The sequence below is a fragment of the Rhinopithecus bieti genome, unplaced genomic scaffold, assembly GCF_001698545.2.
Source record: "Rhinopithecus bieti isolate Rb0 unplaced genomic scaffold, ASM169854v2 scaffold_41234, whole genome shotgun sequence".
Classification (NCBI taxonomy): Eukaryota; Metazoa; Chordata; class Mammalia; order Primates; family Cercopithecidae; genus Rhinopithecus; species Rhinopithecus bieti.
This window is the reverse complement of record NW_016816715.1, coordinates 18,839-36,677: the sequence shown is the minus strand read 5'-3', so window position 1 is coordinate 36,677 and position 17,839 is coordinate 18,839. Positions and strand designations below refer to the sequence as shown.

Genomic DNA, 17,839 nt, shown 5'->3' with positions numbered 1-17,839 from the left:
AAAAAAAAAAAAAAAAGAAATGGCCTTTCCTACATTTCAAGTTTCTCACCAGGCAATGCCTTGTGGCAACCCCCCGATCACCTGTGGGGACTGTGGTTTATTCTAAGGGCTGTGCAGTTTTCCACAGTGTGGGCGTACCATAGTGTGTTTATTTCCTCTCTTTGTGCTTGTCTTAACACCAGGATCTTTTAGAGACCCTTAGAAAGAAAAGCTAGTGAATGAAACTGCAGAGGTTGCCATTTATACCAACAGAGATGGTTTCTGAACCATCAGTAACTCACACATCAGTCCCTATTTATAGTTTATGCAGTCATCTCAGAATTGGGTTTCATAAGCTGGGTGTGGTGTGTGCCTATAGGTAGTCCCAGCTACTCGGGAGGCTGAGGCGGGAGGATCACTTGAGCCTGGGAGGTTGAGGCTGCAGTGAGCCATGATCGCACCACTATACTACAGCCTGGGTGACAGAGTGAGATCCTGTCTCAAAAACTAAAACAAAAAAAATGGGTTTCATGCACCTTGAAAAGAACTTAGACACAGGGGTGGGGACATAGGCCCACAACTTGTCTCCCTGCTGGGGCTGTGTTTTGACCCGCTCTGTCATCCTCCTCTCAGGGTGGTAGACAACGAGGGGACCCTGCAGCTGAAGAGAAGCTTCCCCATCGAGCAGAGCTCACATCCTGTGCGCAGCATCTTCTGTCCCCTCATGTCCTTCCGCCAGGGGGCCTGCGTGGGTGAGTCCTGTAGGGACAGGGGATCTGGGTGACTGGGGAGGGGCAGGAGCCAGGGCTGGTGCCAACCTGGCTCAGACATCATGACACTTTGATGCCCTGACTTCCTGGGCCTCATGACCACTCCTGCCCCAACAGCCTCACTCTGGGACTCACAGCTCCAAACAGCTCAGAGAACTCACAGTTTGCACTTGGTCTCAGCCAAAAGGCCGAGAAGTGATGAAAACTCACACTTTGAACGCACTTCCCCCCAAACAGCCCAGAGACCTCGCACTCTGCACACAGTACCGAAACAGCCAGGCGACCTCCCATCTAGGGATGGGGCCCCCTCAAACCTCCCCAAGCCATGCTAGGACCTCACACCTCAGACATACACCCTTTAACACCTCAGACACCTCAGGGACTTCCCACCACGGGCACCCCAGGCGCCTCCCGATGGCCTCTCCCTCTCACCCCGACAGTGACGGGCAGTGAGGACATGTGCGTGCACTTCTTTGATGTGGAGCGGGCGGCCAAGGCTGCCGTCAACAAGCTGCAGGGCCACAGTGCACCTGTGCTTGATGTCAGCTTCAACTGCGACGAGAGCCTACTGGCCTCCAGTGACGCCAGCGGCATGGTCATCGTCTGGAGGCGGGAGCAGAAGTAGGGTCCTGTCAGCCCTGCTGCTGTCCTCCATCCCACCCCTCTTACTCCAGCCTCGTGTTGTAAATAAAGTTTCGGTGGTCGTGCTCAGGGCCAGCTCCCAACTCTGCCGGGGACGGGCAGGGCAGCGGGCAGCTCCAGGAACACAGTGGAATGGGGTTCATTGACTCATTCGTGCATTCATGCATCGACGGATTCATTCATTCCACAAGCATTGATTGAATGTCTGCTGGGTCACAGGCACCGTCTTAACTGTTTTACACACTCATGCATTCGATAGACATTAGTGAGCCCCGACCGTGTGCCAGGAACTGTTCTGAGCACTGGGGATACTGCTCTGACCTAAACTGACAGAAATGTCTGCCCTCATTGGGCTTGCATCATAATGGAGACAGTAGACAAAAATACGGAACAGGCCAGCTAATGATGAGTGGTGTGAAGAAAATAAAGCAAGGATGGGAGACAGAGCTGCAGAAGTTGGGGGAGTGGGCTCTTTATGGTGACAGCATCAGGGAAGATGATCCTGACAGGGTGACTTTTTTGTTTCTGGTCACTCTGTCACCCAGGTTGGAATGCAGTGGCATGACCATAGCTCACTGCAGCCTCAGTCTCCGGGACTCAAGTGGCCCTCACTTAAGCCTCCCAAGTAGCTGGGACTATGGGTGTGTGCCACCACATCCGGGTACTTTTTGTATTTTTAGTAGAGACGGGATCTCGCCATGTTGCCCAGGGTGGTCTCGAACTCCTGGGCTCAAGCGATCCACTCACCTCAGCCTCCCAAAGTGCTGGGATTATAGGCGTGAACCACCACACCTGGCTCAGGGTGACATTTAAATAAAGACCTGAATGAAGTGAGTGGGAGTCATAGTGTAGGGGGAGAACATTCTAGGCAGAGAGAAAGCCAGCCTAAAGGCACTGAGGCTGGAGCGCTCCAGAAGGATCATTGTGTATGCCAGAGTCTTGCTGGACCAGAGTGTGACAGTAGATGAGGTCAAACAGGCCAGATGCTTCGTGGGCCACAGTGAGGACTTTGGCTTTTTTTCTGAGTGGGGGTGACCAGAAGGTCTCAAACAGAGGAGGGACATGATCTGACTTGGTCATAGAGGCTCCCTCTGGTTGCTGAAGGGAACAAATTGGGGGTGGGCGTAGAAGCAGGGGACCCAGCAGGAGACCCCTCTGAGCACAGTGATGGGGACTTGCACCAGGGTAGTGACAGTGGAGGAGGTGGCAGGGAACATTGGGTTGGACCCCCAGGGGATTCACCATGTTAGGCTGCAGGACTCTGCTGCCTCCTCAGGGGGCGATATTCCCAGACTCCTCCACATAGCAGCCCTTGCCTGGGCTCCACCCCTCTGTGCATCGTGTTGTTTCTTGAAAGCAGGGAGCAGACGTGTTGGGTCCTGGAGCCCCAAGCTGGTGCAGGAGCAACTGGAAGTTAAGGCTGACCTGGGGCCTCCTGCTGTGTGGCGGAATCTCCATCCCTCAGACCACCCTTGTCTCCTCCCAGCCCCATTCAGGGTGCAAATTCCAGCCCTGGAACAGCTCAGAGACCAAAAAGTGATGTTAAGTATTTGAGGGGAGCCCGAGAGAGGAGAAAAGGTTTGAGTATTGATGGGGTAAATAACCAAAATCGCTTATCAGTGGCCTCTGTCACCAGAAAATGTCAAAGTTACCTGAAGTGGCAAAGAGGCTCTTGCTCCGTCCCCTCCCTTCCTCCTCAGCTCCATTTGTTGCCACATATGCATTGACTGGAACTGCGACTGACATCTTGAGACCTTAGGGTCAGTCCACAGCTTGGTAGAGACTCCAGCTTGGTCCAGTGTTGCTGAGCTGCTGAACTCACACCAACAGTCTTGTTGGAGGGAAATAATCTCCCATTTGTTCAGTCCAGTTATTTGACAGTGTGGTTACTTGCATCCCAAGCATTTCTATCTGGCACTTTCATCTAATAGACCTCAGGGTACATGGTGGTGAGATAGGGACATCAGTGAGCTGGATTGTTCCCGTGGTAAAGGTCATGTATGTGTGTGTGTGTCATGGTCCCCAATACCAGCCCCAGGCCCAGTGATTTGCTAGGAGGACTCCCAAGACTCAGTATGTGGTTGTATTCATGGCTATGATTGATTTATTACAACAAAAATATATAGAGCAAAATCAACAAAAAGAAATGGTGTGCAGGACCAACTCCCAGAGAGACCCAGGCACAAGTTTCCAGGGCTCCTCTCTCATTGGAGTCACAGAAGATGTGCTCGGTTCACAGTAATGGGTTGTGACAATACATGCGAAATGTTGCCAACCGAGGAAGCTCAATTAGAGACTCAGCACCCAGAAGTTTTTTTTGTTGTTGTTGTTGTTTTGTTTTGTTTTGTTTTGGGGGGAGGGTGTCTTGCTCTGATGCCCAGGCTGGAATGTAATGGCGTGATCTCGGCTCACTGCAGCCTCCACCTCCTGGGTTCAAGCGATCCTCGGGCCTCAGCTTCCTGAATAGCTGGGACTACAGGCGCACACCAGCAAGCCCGGCTCATTTTTGTATTTTTAGTAGGGATGGAGTTTCACCATGTTGGCCAGGCTGGTCTTGAACTCCTGACCTCAAGTGATCCTCCTACCTCAGCCTCCCAAACTGCTGGGATTACAGGCGTGAGCGCCTGGCTGGTATCAAGTTTTACTGGGGTATGGTCACACAGGCACCCCTGCCTGGCACCTACCCAAATCCCAGACTCCCAAAAGGAAAGCAGGGGCTCAGCATAAACCACCTTTTTTTATTATTATTATTGAGACAGAGTCTCGCTCTGTCGCCAGGCTGGAGTGCAGTGGCACGATCTCGGCTTACTGCAACTTCCGCCTCCTGGGTTCAAGCAATTCTGCCTCAGCTTCCTGAGTAGCTGGGACTACAAGCGTGTGCCACCATGCCCAGCTAACTTTTGTATTTTTAGTAGAGATGGGGTTTCACCATATTGGCCAGGCTGGTCTCCATCTCTTGACCTTGTGATCCACCCACCTCGACCTCCCAAAATACTGGGATTACAGGCGTGAGCCACTGCTCCTGGCCCACTTTTTTATACAAACAGCTTAGGTAGAGTAAGCCATTCTTTTTTTTTTTTTTTTTTTCTTTTTTTGAGACAGGGTCTCACTTTGTTGCCCAGGCTGGAGTGCAGTGGCTCAAACACGGTTCGCTGCAGCCTCAACCTCCCAGGCTCAAGCGATCCTGCTGCTTCAGCCTCCAAAGTACCTGGGACCACAGACATGCACCACCACAACCCCAGCTGATTTTTGTAGAGATGGGTTTCACCATGTTGCCCAGGCTGGTCTTGAGCTCCTGGGCTCAAGTGATCCTCCCACCTTGGCCTCCCAAAGTGCTGGGATTACAGGTGTGAGCCACCATGCCCGGCCAGAGTGAGCCATTCTTATCTCTTAGGGAATGATGGGAACCCTCCTGGAATCTATGTTCCTAGACACCAGTCAAGGGTGTCTTGAAGCAGGCCTTTCCAAGGATCGCAGTTGAGGCCTGCTCTGTTACTGTTTTTCTGCACAGTGTGCAACACCACACAGATGCCCAGTTTCCACCAAGGTCTGTGGATGGCAAGATAATTTTGAGGAACCTCCTTTTCGCTAACATTTTCTTCTTTTGTTTACACTCTTCACATTCTCTATTGAGTCTAGATTCAAGATGATTGATCATGAATATTGTTGTGCATGATTTTGGGGGTCTCCTCCTTGTGAAATTTTGAGGTGGCAGTTTTGACATTCTACTTTAAACTCATCTTGGTGGTACTTTTCTTGACTCACCACCTAAGGGGGAATAGATAATGCAGAAAGAATAAAAATAGTGTTATCAGTCGCATTTGGGCTTCGGTTAACTTGTCCAGCATCACTGGTTTCACATCAGATCTGAAGCTCTGTCAACCATTCCACTATCAGTGCCACTCTGGTCTTGCCTCAAATCGAGGCTTCGATTAATTGTTCCCTGCCCTTTGTCTGACTTTGAACCTGTGTGTTTGTCAACTACTTCACCATCAAGAGCCTCTCTGGGCCAGGCGCGGTGGCTCATACCTGTAATCCCAGCACTTTAGGAGGCCAAGGCGGGCAGATCACGAGGTCAGGAGATCAAGACCATCCTGGCTGACACGGTGAAACCCCGTCTCTACTAAAAATACAAAAAAATTAGCTGGGCGTGGTGGCAGGCGCCTGTAGTCCCAGCTACTCAGGAGGCTGAGGTAGGAGAATCGCTTGAACCCGGGAGGCGGAGGTTGCAGTGAGCCGAGATCGCGCCACTCTACTCCAGCCTGGGCGACAGAGGGAGACTCCGTGTCAAAAACAAAAAACAAAAAAAATGGCTGGGCACAGTGGCTCACGCCTGTAATCCCAGCACTTTGGGAGGCCGAGGTGGTGGATCACGAGGTCAGGATATCGAGACCATCCTGCCCAACATGGTGAAACCCCGTCTCTACTAAAAATGCAAAAATTAGCTGGATGTAGTGGCGTGTGTCTGTAATCCCAGCTACTCAGGAGGCTGAGGCACGAGAATAGCTTGAACCCAACAGGCGGAGGTTGCAGTGAGCCAAGATCGCGCCACTGCACTCCAGTCTGGTGACAGAGCGAGACTCGTCAAAAAAAAAAAAAAAAAAAAAAAAAGCCTCTCTGGTCTCAGAACGAAGCTGGGCCTTTGTTAACTATTACCCCACTGGTGTACCACTGGTCGAATCTCAAACCAGGGCTACTGTATAATATTTCACTAGCAATTGACTTCTGATCTGACCTTGAACTGAACGTGGGCTTCTATTAACTACTGTATTTTGTGATCAGCGCCCTTTTGCTCCATTCCAGCCTCGAGGACCCTCAGTCCTGACCTTGCATCTGGGCCTCTGTTAATTATTTCACCTCTAATGCCCTTATGGTGTCAGTTCCAATCTGCACTTCTGTATTAATGGTTGTACCACTGGTTGGGCACAGTGTCTCACGCCTGTAATCCTAACACTTTGGGTGGCCGAGGCAGGCGGGTCACCTGAGGTCGGGAGTTTGAGACCAGCATGACCAACATGGAGAAGCACCGTCTCTACTAAAAATACAAAATTAGCTGGGAGTGGTGGTGCACGCCTGTAATCTCAGCTACTCAGGAGGCTGAGGCAGGAGAATTGCTTGAATCCAAGAGGCAGAGGTTGCGGTGAGCCAAGATTGTGCCATTGCACCCCAGCCCTGGGCAACAAGAGCAAAACTCCGTCTCAAACCCCAAACGACAACAACAACAACAAAACAGTTGTACCATGAATGCCCATGGAGTCTATACTTAAGCCCAGGCCTCTGTTAACTAGTCTACTATCATTGACTCTTTGGTCTGACCTCAGACCTGGGCATCTCTCTTTTTTTTTTTTTCTTTTGACATAGAGTCTCGCTCTGTTGCCCAGGCTGGAGTGCAGTGGTGCCATCTCGGCTCACTGCAAGCTCCACCTCCCGGGTTCATGCCATTCTCTTGCCTCAACCTCCTGAGTAGCTGGGACTACAGGCGCCTGCCACCACGCCTGGCTAATTTTTTTTTGTATTTTTTAGTAGAGACGGGGTTTCACTATGTTGGCCAGGATGGTCTCGATCTCCTGACCTTGTGAACCGCCCGCCTTGGCCTCTCAAAGTGCTGGGATTACAGGCATGAGCCACCGCGCCCGGCCCTGGGTATCTCTTAATGTTTCTTTCACCAGCACCTATGACCTCAAACCCAGGCACTTTATTTATTTATTTATTTATTTATTTTTATTTTTATTTTTTTTTTGAGACAGAGTCTCGCTCTGTCGCCTGGGCTGGAGTGCAGTGGCCGGATCTCAGCTCACTGCAAGTTCTGCCTCGCGGGTTTACGCCATTCTCCAGCCTCAGCCTCCCGAGTAGCTGGGACTACAGGCGCCCGCCACCTCGCCCGGCTAGTTTTTTGTATTTTTTTTTTTAGTACAGACGGGGTTTCATTGTGTTAGCCAGGATGGTCTTGATCTCCTGACCTCGTGATCCGCCCGTCTCGGCCTCCCAAAGTGCTGGGATTACAGGCTTGAGCCACCGCGCCCGGCCTATTTTTATTTATTTTTTTGAAGACAGAGTCTCGCTCTGTTGCCCAAGCTGGACTGCAGTGGCACGATCTCGGCTCACTGCAACCTCCTGCTCCTGGGTTCAAGCGATTCTCCTGCCTCAGTCTCCCGCGTAGCCAGGATTACAGGTGCCTGCCACCACGCCCAGCTAATTTTTGTATTTTTAGTAGAGACGGGTTTTCACCATGTTGGCCAGGCTGGTCTCAAACTCCTGACCTCAGGTGATCCTCCTGCTTCGGCCTCCTAAAGTGCTAGGATTACAGGTGTGAGCCACCGCACCCAGCTGACCTTCATTTGATATTCTAGCTTAAAGGTCCTTCTGGTCTCGAATCAAACCTGGACCTCGGTTCACTTTTCATCCAACAGTGCCACATGGGTCATGCCTGGTCTTCTTTTTAACTGTTCAACCTTCAGTCTCCTCTGATCTGACTTTGAATGTAGGCCATTTTGACTCACACCATCAATTGGTCTGATCTCAAATCTGGTCTACTGTTAAGCATCAATGTTCTTCTGGCTGAACATGTTCTCAAAATCTGGGTTCTCTTTTCTTTTTTTTTTTTTTTAGATGGAGTCTCGCTCTGTTGCCAGGGCTGGAGTGCAGTGGCGTGATCTCGGCTCACTGCAACCTCCGCCTCCCAGGTTCAAGCGATTCTCCTGCCTCAGCCTCCCAAGTAGCTGGGACTACAGGCACGTGCCACCACACCCAGCTAATTTTTGTATTTTTAGTAGAGACGGGGTTTCACCATGTTGGCCAGGATGGTCTCAATCTCTTGACCTCATGCTCTGCCCGCCTCGGCCTCCCAAAGTGCTGGGATTACAGGCATGAGCCACCGCGCCTGGCCACCGGGTTCTCTTTTCTAGTCATTCCACATTCAATATCATCCTGGTCCCTAATCAGAGCTCTTCCACTATCCTTGCTCTCTAGTCTGTCTGATTCTTAACCAGGAGTTACATTTCCTATTTCATATTTAAAGATCTACTGGTCTAGTTAGCCAACACAGCCATTTAACTATCCCCAAGTCCTTCTCCAAGCCTTCTCAAACCAGTCTTCTGTTAAATATACCACCAACTCCCATCTGGTTTGACCTTGAATCTGATCCTCTGATAACTGCTGCATCGCCAGTGTCCTGTGGATCTGTCATTGAAATTGTATAGTTATCTCTTCCAACACCAGTGCCCCTGGAGTGTGAACTCAAACCCCAGGCTCTGTTAAGTATTCTAGACTTGAGTCCACTCTGAACTGACCTCAAACTTAGATATTAATTCGATTGTCCTCATCCCTTTTTCTCTGGTCTGACCCTAAACCATGGTCTCTGTTAACTGTTAGGCCTGGAATGTTCCTCTAGTCTGAGTTCAAGCATTTGCTAACTATCCCAATATCAAATCCCTCCTCTTTGTCTAGATATTTAACAGAATAATTAAAGCAGAACTATTTAAAAATCCTTGCCCCTCTTACTTGACCTCAAATCTGGGTGTCTTTATTCCATCATCAGTACTTTTCTGGTCTGTTATTGAACTCTGTGTATTAACTCTCCTATCATTAATGTCTGCATCTGACTTTAAACTGTGGTCTCTGTTCATTCTTCCGTTATAAATTCCTCTCTGGTAGTGTTGCCTTCCACACAGACTTCTGATAAAACTACCACTGTTAATGCCCCCTTAAACAAGGACTTTGGTTAGTGAGTTTACCATCAATACCCTCCTGTTTTATTATTTTTTTATTTTTATTGAGACAGAGTCTTGCTCTTGTCACCCAGGCTGGAGTGCACTGGCACGATCTTGGCTCACTGAAACCTCTGCCTCCCGGGTTCAAGTGATTCTCCTGCCTCAGCCTCCTGAGTAGCTGGGATTACGGATGCGTGCCACCACACGTGGTTAACTTTTTTTTTTTGAGACAGTCTCACTGTGTTGCCCAGGCTGGAGTGCAGTGGCACGATCTCAGCTTACTGCAACCTCTGCTTCCTGAGTTCAAGTGATTCTGCCCCCACCTCCCGAGTAACTGGTATTACAGGCATGCACCACCATGCCCAGCTAACTTTTGTATTTTTAGTAGAGACAGGGTTTCGCCATGTTGGCCAGGCTGGTCTCAAACTCCTGGACCTCAAGGGATCCGCCTGCCTCTACCTCCCAAAGTGCTGGGATTACAGGGGTGAGCTATCATGGCTGGCTGATACCTTCCTATTTATAAAGCACTGACCCTGGCATGTGTTAACTAGTCCATCACCCATGCCCTATTTTCTGACCTTGAACTTGGACCATTGCTTGTTTTTGAGACAGAGTTTCTTTTTTTTGTGTGTGACGGAGTCTTGCTCTGTCGCCCAGGCTGGAGTGCAGTGGTGCAATCTCAGGTCACTGCAATCTCTGCCTCTGGGGCTCAAGTGAGTCTCCTGCCTCAGCCTCCCAAGTAGCTGGGACTACAGGCGAGCGCCATCAGGCCTGGCTAATTTTTTGTATTTTTAGTAGAGACAGGGTTTCACCATGTTGGCCAGGCTAGTCTGGAACTCCTGACCTCAGGTGATCTGTGCGCCTCAGCCTTCCAGAGTGCTGGGATTACAGACGTGAGGCACTGCGCCCAACTGGACCATTGTTAAGTGTCTCTATATCCATGCCTCTTTGGTTACACTTTAAACCTGGGCTTATGGCAAATACTTCAGCATTAGTGGCCTTCAGATCTGAACCCAAATATAGGAGATTAAATTACTGGACTTATAAGAGCTTCAAAGTGGTCACTATGAAGGAAATGCAGACTGTAGTCCAGATATAATGGGGTGAGAGACTACAGTGTGGACAAAAGTGTCCAGAGAAATAAATGTGAGTTCTAGTGGAGTCACAGACTGGGGTGTGGACACTCCTATGATCTATACCTGACACTGTGTGACCCCAGGAGTTTCTGCACCCCACTGTGTGTGACACCAGAAGTAGTCATGTCCCAGTATGTATGTGGCCAGGAGTGTCCACATTCTAGTCTTTGTGGCCTGAGGATTGTTGGCATCCTGGTCCCTGAACCCGTAAGTTCACCCTCCAGTCTTTGTGACCCATAGGTCTCCAAATTCCTATTTGTGTGAACCCAGAAGTGTTCATATCACAGTCAATCTGAGTATCTATACCTAGTGTGTCTGACCCCAGTATTTCCAAACTGCAGTCTATGTGACCCATGGGGTTCACATCCCAAGTATGCCTCCACCCTGCCTGTGTGACTCTCAGAGCCTCGAAACCCCTGTTTCTGTGATCTCAGAAGAGTTCACATTCCCATTCACAAAGGAGAGAATATATATTCTTTGATTTCTGCTGCTGATAATTAGAGAAATGTAGATTCAATTGTTTTTTGTTTGTTTGTTTGTTTGTTTGTTTGTTTTGAGATGGACTCTAGCTCTATCACCAGGCTAGAGTGCAGTGGCATGATCTCGGCTCACTGTGACCTCTGCCTCCCAGGTTCCAGCGATTCTCCTGCCTCAGCCTCCCGAGTAGCTGGGATTACATGCGCCCACCACCACGTCCAGCTAATTTTTGTATTTTTCGTAGAGACGGGGTTTCACCATGTTGGCCAGGATGGTCTCAATCTCTTGACCTTGTGATCCACCCTCCTCGGCCTCCCAAAGTGCTGGGATTACAGGCGTGAGCCACCGTGCCTGGCCTCAACTGTATTTTTTTTTTTAACCTAAAGGTAATCACAAGTGGAATTAAAAACAGGGATACATTGGCACAGCAGCTCATGCCTGTAATCCTAGCAGTTTTGGAGGCTGAGGTGGGTAGATCACTTGAGCCCAGGAGTTTGAGACCAGCCTGGCCAACACAGTGAAACCTTGTCTCTACCAAAAAAGTACGAAAATTAGCCAGGTGTGGTGGCATGTGCCTGTAGTCCCAGCTACTCAGGAGGCTGAGGCAGGAGAATCACTTGAACCTGGGAGGCAGAGGCTATGGTGAGCCGAGATCGTGCCACTGCACTCCAGCCTGGGTGACAGAGTGAGACCTGTCTCAGGAAAAGAAAAAAAAAAAATGACAAGGGCACTTGGACTGAATGAATATTCCAAGAAACAACCAAATGATATCTGAATCAATATGATTCAGAAAGTTTTTTTAATGATGCATAAAAATGCATGAGAAAAGTAAAGAGACAGAGAAAACAGCAGTTACAATAGAAATTCAAAATGAAATTAAGGGAAAAAAGCATTAGACAGTCAAAGAGGACCCTTTTTATTGATGAAGGGCATGACCAACATTGAAAATACAAGTCATGAATTCCTGTATTCCATACAAGAGACCAAATCTTTAGCTAAAGGAATGGAAGAGCGCCAATTGAATCCTAGCCAAGCTCATGCATATGGTTGGATCAAATTAAGCAGTCTTCATAGCAGACACTAAAAATTGAAATGGGCCTATCAATTAGGGTTAGTGGACAATAGAGGAAAAGCGAGGAAGTGGACACACGGTTTACCCATTTTCTCACCGTGGACCCAAGAAAGGATACTTTGGTGACCTTGGGTGTTCTCTCTTGCAGTGAATATAAGTGGCTACAGTACAATGTTGAGCACTCTTATGAGACCTTGACATGACTATACTAAGTTCATTTTCAGGTGCTTATTCAAAGGGGAAGTCACTGATGGCAAATTCTAACTCACAGCCTCATCTGTATAGAAAAGATGTGCCATGGTCGTGCCACTGCACTCCAGCCTGGGCAACAGAGTAAGACCTTGTCTCTAAATAGTAACAATAAGTTCCAAAACAAAACAAAACAACAACTTATAGTGGCCATAAGCTCAAGACCACAATGCAATCGTGGTTAGAAATTAGTACTCGATTATACACAAGAAGCCATTAAGCCCCTCCTACCACAGCTAACTGAGGTTCTGGCTGGTGGCTCTGGGGCTTTGTCCTCCATCTGTCCATGGTGATGCTCTAGCATTACATAACAGGGTTGGTCTGGTCAGCTCTCAACACATCAACATAACTTACTCTTGCATCCGAGAGATTATTCAGGTGCCAAGTACCACCACTTTCTTCTTCTTCTTTTTTTTTCCCTTGAGACAGAATCTTGCTGTGTCATCCAGGCTGGAGTGCAGTGGCCCCATCTGGGCTCACTGCAACCTCAAGCTATTCTTGTGCCTCAGCCTCCCGAGTAGCTGGGACCACAGATGCACGGCACCATGCCCAGCTAATTTTTGTATTTTTAGTAGAGACAGGTTTTGCTACATTGGTCAGGCTGGTCTCGAACTCCTGGCCTCAAGTGATCCACCCACCTTGGCCTCCCAAAGTGCTGGGATTACAGGTGTGAGCCACCACACCCAGCCACTTTCAACTCTTCATTGTTGAGTTTTTCTAAGTTAAAACAACCTGCTTCTTGAGCTATGCTGCATATTACATGTTTCAGGAACTCCCCACAGACTGATTTCCCAGCTCCGGAAACACGCAATCCATCTGTTATTCCCTTGGGCTTTTTGCTTTCTTCTTTATTTTAGAGATGGGGGAGGGTCTCACTATGCTGCCCAGGCTGGACTTGGCCTCCTGGGCTCAAGAGATCTTCCCACCCTTGCCTCTCAAGTGGCTGGGACTACAGGTGTGAGCCACTATGCCCAGCTTTTTGATATATCAATTCCCTCAGAACCAAGTGGAAACATGTTCTGAATAAAAGCCAGTCCTGGGTTTTCTTGCTCTACTCAAGCGGCTTGGTTGTGTTGGGCTGAGCCTTATAGAACACAGTGCCAGAGACCTTCTCAGGGTCACTTCCTGTACCCTTGACTTTGAGCTGCAACCCTCTGGTTTTCTCAGGTGAGCTTTCTTGACTCTTTCCACTACTCTTCAGCTGATAAACAAAGTGACCATTCCACTCATGTGCTTTCCCCTGGGGTAACTCCTGGTGGATGCAGTGTTGGGACCCCTTAGTTTCACTGGGCAGTGTCACAGGGCAGGCTCTTTAGAAGCAGAATTTGAGCTGGAATTTGGGGCACAGGAGGTTTATCAGTTGATGTAAAGGGAAGGAGGAGGAAGCAGGATTGGGCAGGAGGACAGCTGAGTACAGATGCAAGCCGCACCGCACAAAGCCTTGGCCAGCCCAGCGGCGACCTCTGGAGCAGGGATGGCGTGGCAGAGTGTTTTGTGATAAAGGGCATGAGCTTAGGGAAGTGGTTCTCTGCAGACCCTGAAGGAGCTGACAGCTGGAGGCTGCCTGCCCACCGCACTCCCTGCAGCTGCGCAGTGAGCCTTTCCTTGAACGGTGTCTCAGTGGTGCACGTTTTTGTTGTTGTTGTTGTTGTTGTTGTTGTTGTTGTTGTTGTTGTTGTTTTGAGAGAGAATCTTGCTCTATCGCTCAGGCTAGAGTGTAGTGGCATGATCTCTGCTCATTGCAACCTCTGCCTCCTGGGTTAAAGCAATTCTCATGCCTCAGCCACCCAAGTAGCTGGAATTACAGGCGTGCCCCACCACACATCTCTACTGTTTTTAGTAGAGATGGGATTTCAGCATGTCGACCAGGCTGGTCTCGAACTCCCGATCTCAAGTGATCCGCCTGCCTCAGCCTCCCAAAGTGCTAGGATTCCAGGCGTGAGCCACCATGCACAGCCAGTGGTGCATATCTTTGTCTCCCACTGTCAGGAAAGGTATGGGGAGGGACTGTGAAAAGAAATGGGTGGCCACTGGGTAAGTAACTGGGGACCCAGGGAAAATCCTGTTACTCCCATGACTCACCCACATGGTCCTGAGCCAGTCACTTTACCACTCTGTGCCTCAGTTTCCTCAAGACTCAGTTGAGGGTTGGGGAGTACATCCATTCATTCTTCTGACCTATATTGACTGAGTATCTCCATGTGCCAGGCACTGTGCCAAGTTATAACAGTCAACAAGGCACACAAAACCTCTGCCCTCAGGGAGCTGACATTGCCAAGAACCCCTCAGATCTATGCAGTGACCCAGAGTGAGGGCAGATGTTACCCCTGGCCTTGCTTGCAATGATCGTGATGCACAGAGAGCACCGTGGCCTCACTGCATATTCAGACAGATGACAGCCTGACATGGAAGCTGAGGAAATAATCAGTGGCATCCACATGGTAACAGGAAGGAGGGAGCCACTGTGGGTCCTTGAGCAGGAGCACAGAGATATCAGTGCAGCACTTCAGAAGAGCAGTTCCAGCGGCAATCAATAGAAAAAGACCTTTTTACTGCATGTCACCCTGCCCCTTAGGTGAGTCAAATTAAGGCAAATAGACAGCCGAGGCCAGACCACCCTGTCGCCTGTTATGTTTTTGGTTTTGGTTTGTTTATAGCTGAGTTATTCCCTAGTGGTGGCAGTGATGATTGGGAAATTGGCTTTCTGATCTGACCATTTGGTGACTTCTGGGAATCAATGAACGGATTTTGGCAGAGAACAGCAGGAGTCAGGCATGTTACCCTGTGCCTCTCGAATCTCTTGCCCTGTGGTTAACTGTGTGAAAGTGAATCATTAAGCTCCCTCTGTGAGTGAGTAATGTTTTCCCATCTCTGGAGGGTGTCCATACATTATTTTGTAATGTCACTTAAAGGAACTCAGTTCTGATTGGCTGATAGAGATAAATAAGCATTTATACAAATCAAATATTCCTAAAATTATAGGAAAATTAGGAAATCAAACTTTTAAATGGCTGTCCTCTGTAGTCCAGGAAGAAATTGAACTTTTAATACTGTAAATGCACTAGACTTGAAAAAGATTCCTCCTTCAGAAACGAATTCAGAGACTTTAGGAATCCAAGTTCTCATAATTAAGATAAATCTCTGGCAAATGACACTAGTTTAATTATTTGAGTTTAATAAAAACAGTATAGGGGCTGGGCGCGGTGGCTCAAGCCTGTAATCCCAGCACTTTGGGAGGCCGAGACGGGCAGATCACAAGGTCAGGAGATCGAGACCATCCTGGCTAACATGGTGAAACCCCGTCTCTACTAAAAAATACAAAAAACTAGCCGGGCGAGGTGGTGGGCGCCTGTAGTCCCAGCTACTCGGGAGGCTGAGGCAGGAGAATGGCGTGAATCCGGGAGGCGGAGCTTGCAGTGAGCTGAGATCCGGCCACTGCACTCCAGCCCGGGTGACAGAGCGAGACTCCGTCTAAAAAAAAAAAAGAAAACAGTATAGGACGGGCGCAGTGGCTCACGCCTGTAGTCCCAGCACTTTGGAAGGCCAAGGTGGGAGGATCCCTTGAGCCTGGGAGTTTGAGACCAACCTGGCCAACATGGCAAAACCCTGTCTCTACCAAAAATACAAAAATTAGCCAGTAGTGGTGGTGTGCGCCTGTAGTCCCAGCTCCTCGGGGGGCTGAGGTGGGAGGATGGTTTGAGCCTGGGAAGCAGAGGTTGCAGTGAGCTGAGATCATGCCATTGCACTCCAGCCTGGGTGACAGAGCCAGACCTTGTCTCAAAAACAAAACAAAACAACAGCAAAAAACAATATTATGCTATTATTATGTAATTATCCTGTAATTATTATGGATGTTTTCTCTTTGATTTGTTAGTGTTAAGGATAATACAAGTGTGCATTTATCTATTTAAGTTTGTGTTTTCCTAAATTGATGAAGGTTTACTAATCAAGTAAGCTACCACTTCTACATAATGTTGAAGATTACAAAAAATGTATCCTTGCATTTGACTAAAATAAATCATTAATCTAATAAGTTTATTTGAACGTAATTATGTTTTGTAGTATGTCATCTTGAAGATAACTTCCAAGATCTTTAGGTAATTGAAAATTCTGACTGATACTCAATGGACTTAATTAATGGATATTCATTGGATGCCCAGATCATTTCTAAGTAAGGAAGAAAACAGAAACACTGATTACTAAGCACAATTTTAAATTTGTATAATTTTGCTGCTTCTTATTTTTAAATTTAATTCAATTTATTTTAATTGAGACAGGGTCTCACTTCGTTGCCCAGGCTGGAATGCAGTGGTGCGAACACGGCTCATTGTGGCCTTGACCTCCCAGGCTCAAGCGATCCTCCCACCTCAGCCTCCCAAGTAGCTGGGACTACTGGTGCAGGCCACCAAGCCCGGCTAGTTTTCGCTTTTTGTTTTCTGAGACAGGGTTGCCCTCACTCCGGTTGCCCAGGCTGTAGTGCAGTGGCCTGATCTCGGCTCACTGCAGCCTCAAACTCCCAAGCTTAGGTGATTCTCCCACCTCAGCCTCCCAAGTAGCTGGGACAACAGGCACACATCACCACACCCGGCTAATTTGTGGGGTTTTTTTTGTTTGTTTTGTTGTTGTTGTTGTTGTTGTTGTTGTTGTTGAGATGGAGTCTCACTCTGTCTCCCAGGCTAGAGTGCAGTGGCGTAATCTCGGCTCACTGCAGCCTCTGCCTCCCGGGTTCACACTGTTCTCCTGCCTCAGCCTCCCGAGTAGCTGGGACTACAGGTGCCTGCCACCACACCCAGCTAATGTCTTTTGTTGTTGTATTTTTAGTAGAGATGGGGTTTCATTGTGTTAGCCAGGATGGTCTCGATCTCCTGACCTCGTGATCTGCCTGCCTTGGCCTCCCAAAGTGCTGGGATTATAGGCATGAGTCACTGCGCCCAGCCTAATTTGTGTATTTTTTTTTTTTTGAGAGAGGGTTTCACCATGTTGCCCAGGCTGGTCTCGAACTCCTGGACTCAAGCAGTCTTCTCGCCTCGGCCACCTGAAGTGCTGAGATTACAGGCCTGAGTCACTGCACCTAGCCATAATTTTTGTATTTTTTGTAGAGATAGGGTTTCGCCATGTTGCCCAGGCTGGTCTGGAACTCCCGAGCTCAAGCAATTCACCTGCCTCGGCCTCCCAAAGTGCTGGGATTACAGGTGTGGGCCACTGTGCCTGGCCTGCTGCTTGTTTGTATGTGCTACAGAGGGGCCCTCTTTTGGGGTCTATCAATCAACATGTCCATTTTTGACACATCAAGATGTCATATAAGGGACGTGGGCCGTTCTAGAGAGCTGGTTTGGGGTAGCCCTGAGCTTGGCTAGTTGATTAAAATGACATTTCACAATTGTCCACACCTCGGTGAAGTCAAAGTTAGTTCTGTTTAATCTCTTAGGGCTTATTAGAGACCCCAAAGAGCTTTGATTTATGTGGGTTATGGCTATTGATACTTATTGGGTTAGAAATTAAAACAGATTAGCAAACTATCACAAGAACAGAAAACCAAACACCGCATGTTCTCACTCATAGGTGGGAACTGAACAATGAGATCACTTGGACTCGGGAAGGGGAACATCACGCACTAGGGCCTATCATGGGGAGGGGGGAGGGGGGAGGAGGGAGGGCTTGCATTGGGGAGTTATACAAGATATAAATGATGAATTGATGGGTGCTGACGAGTTGATGGGTGCAGCACACCAACATGGCATAAGTATACATATGTAACAAACCTGCACGTTATGCACATGTACCCTAGAACTTAAAGTATAATAA

At 48.6% G+C, this 17,839-nt stretch overlaps 1 protein-coding gene across 4 annotated transcripts in view; it reads left to right on the top strand.

Annotated features, from left to right (window-relative positions):
- WDR13 (WD repeat domain 13) overlaps positions 1-1,524 on the top strand; it is an 8,286-nt gene extending 6,762 nt beyond the window's left edge. For 2 of the 4 annotated variants that reach the window (XM_017855158.1, XM_017855159.1), the window contains 2 exons: positions 613-731; positions 1,190-1,524. In XM_017855158.1, the coding sequence (XP_017710647.1) occupies positions 613-731; positions 1,190-1,374 (304 nt within the window). In that variant the 3' untranslated portion in view covers positions 1,375-1,524. The remainder of the gene's footprint in view (positions 1-612; positions 732-1,189) is intronic. The other 2 variants (XM_017855157.1, XM_017855160.1) reach the window with 1 other exon arrangement.
- Positions 1,525-17,839: the final 16,315 nt, after the last annotated feature.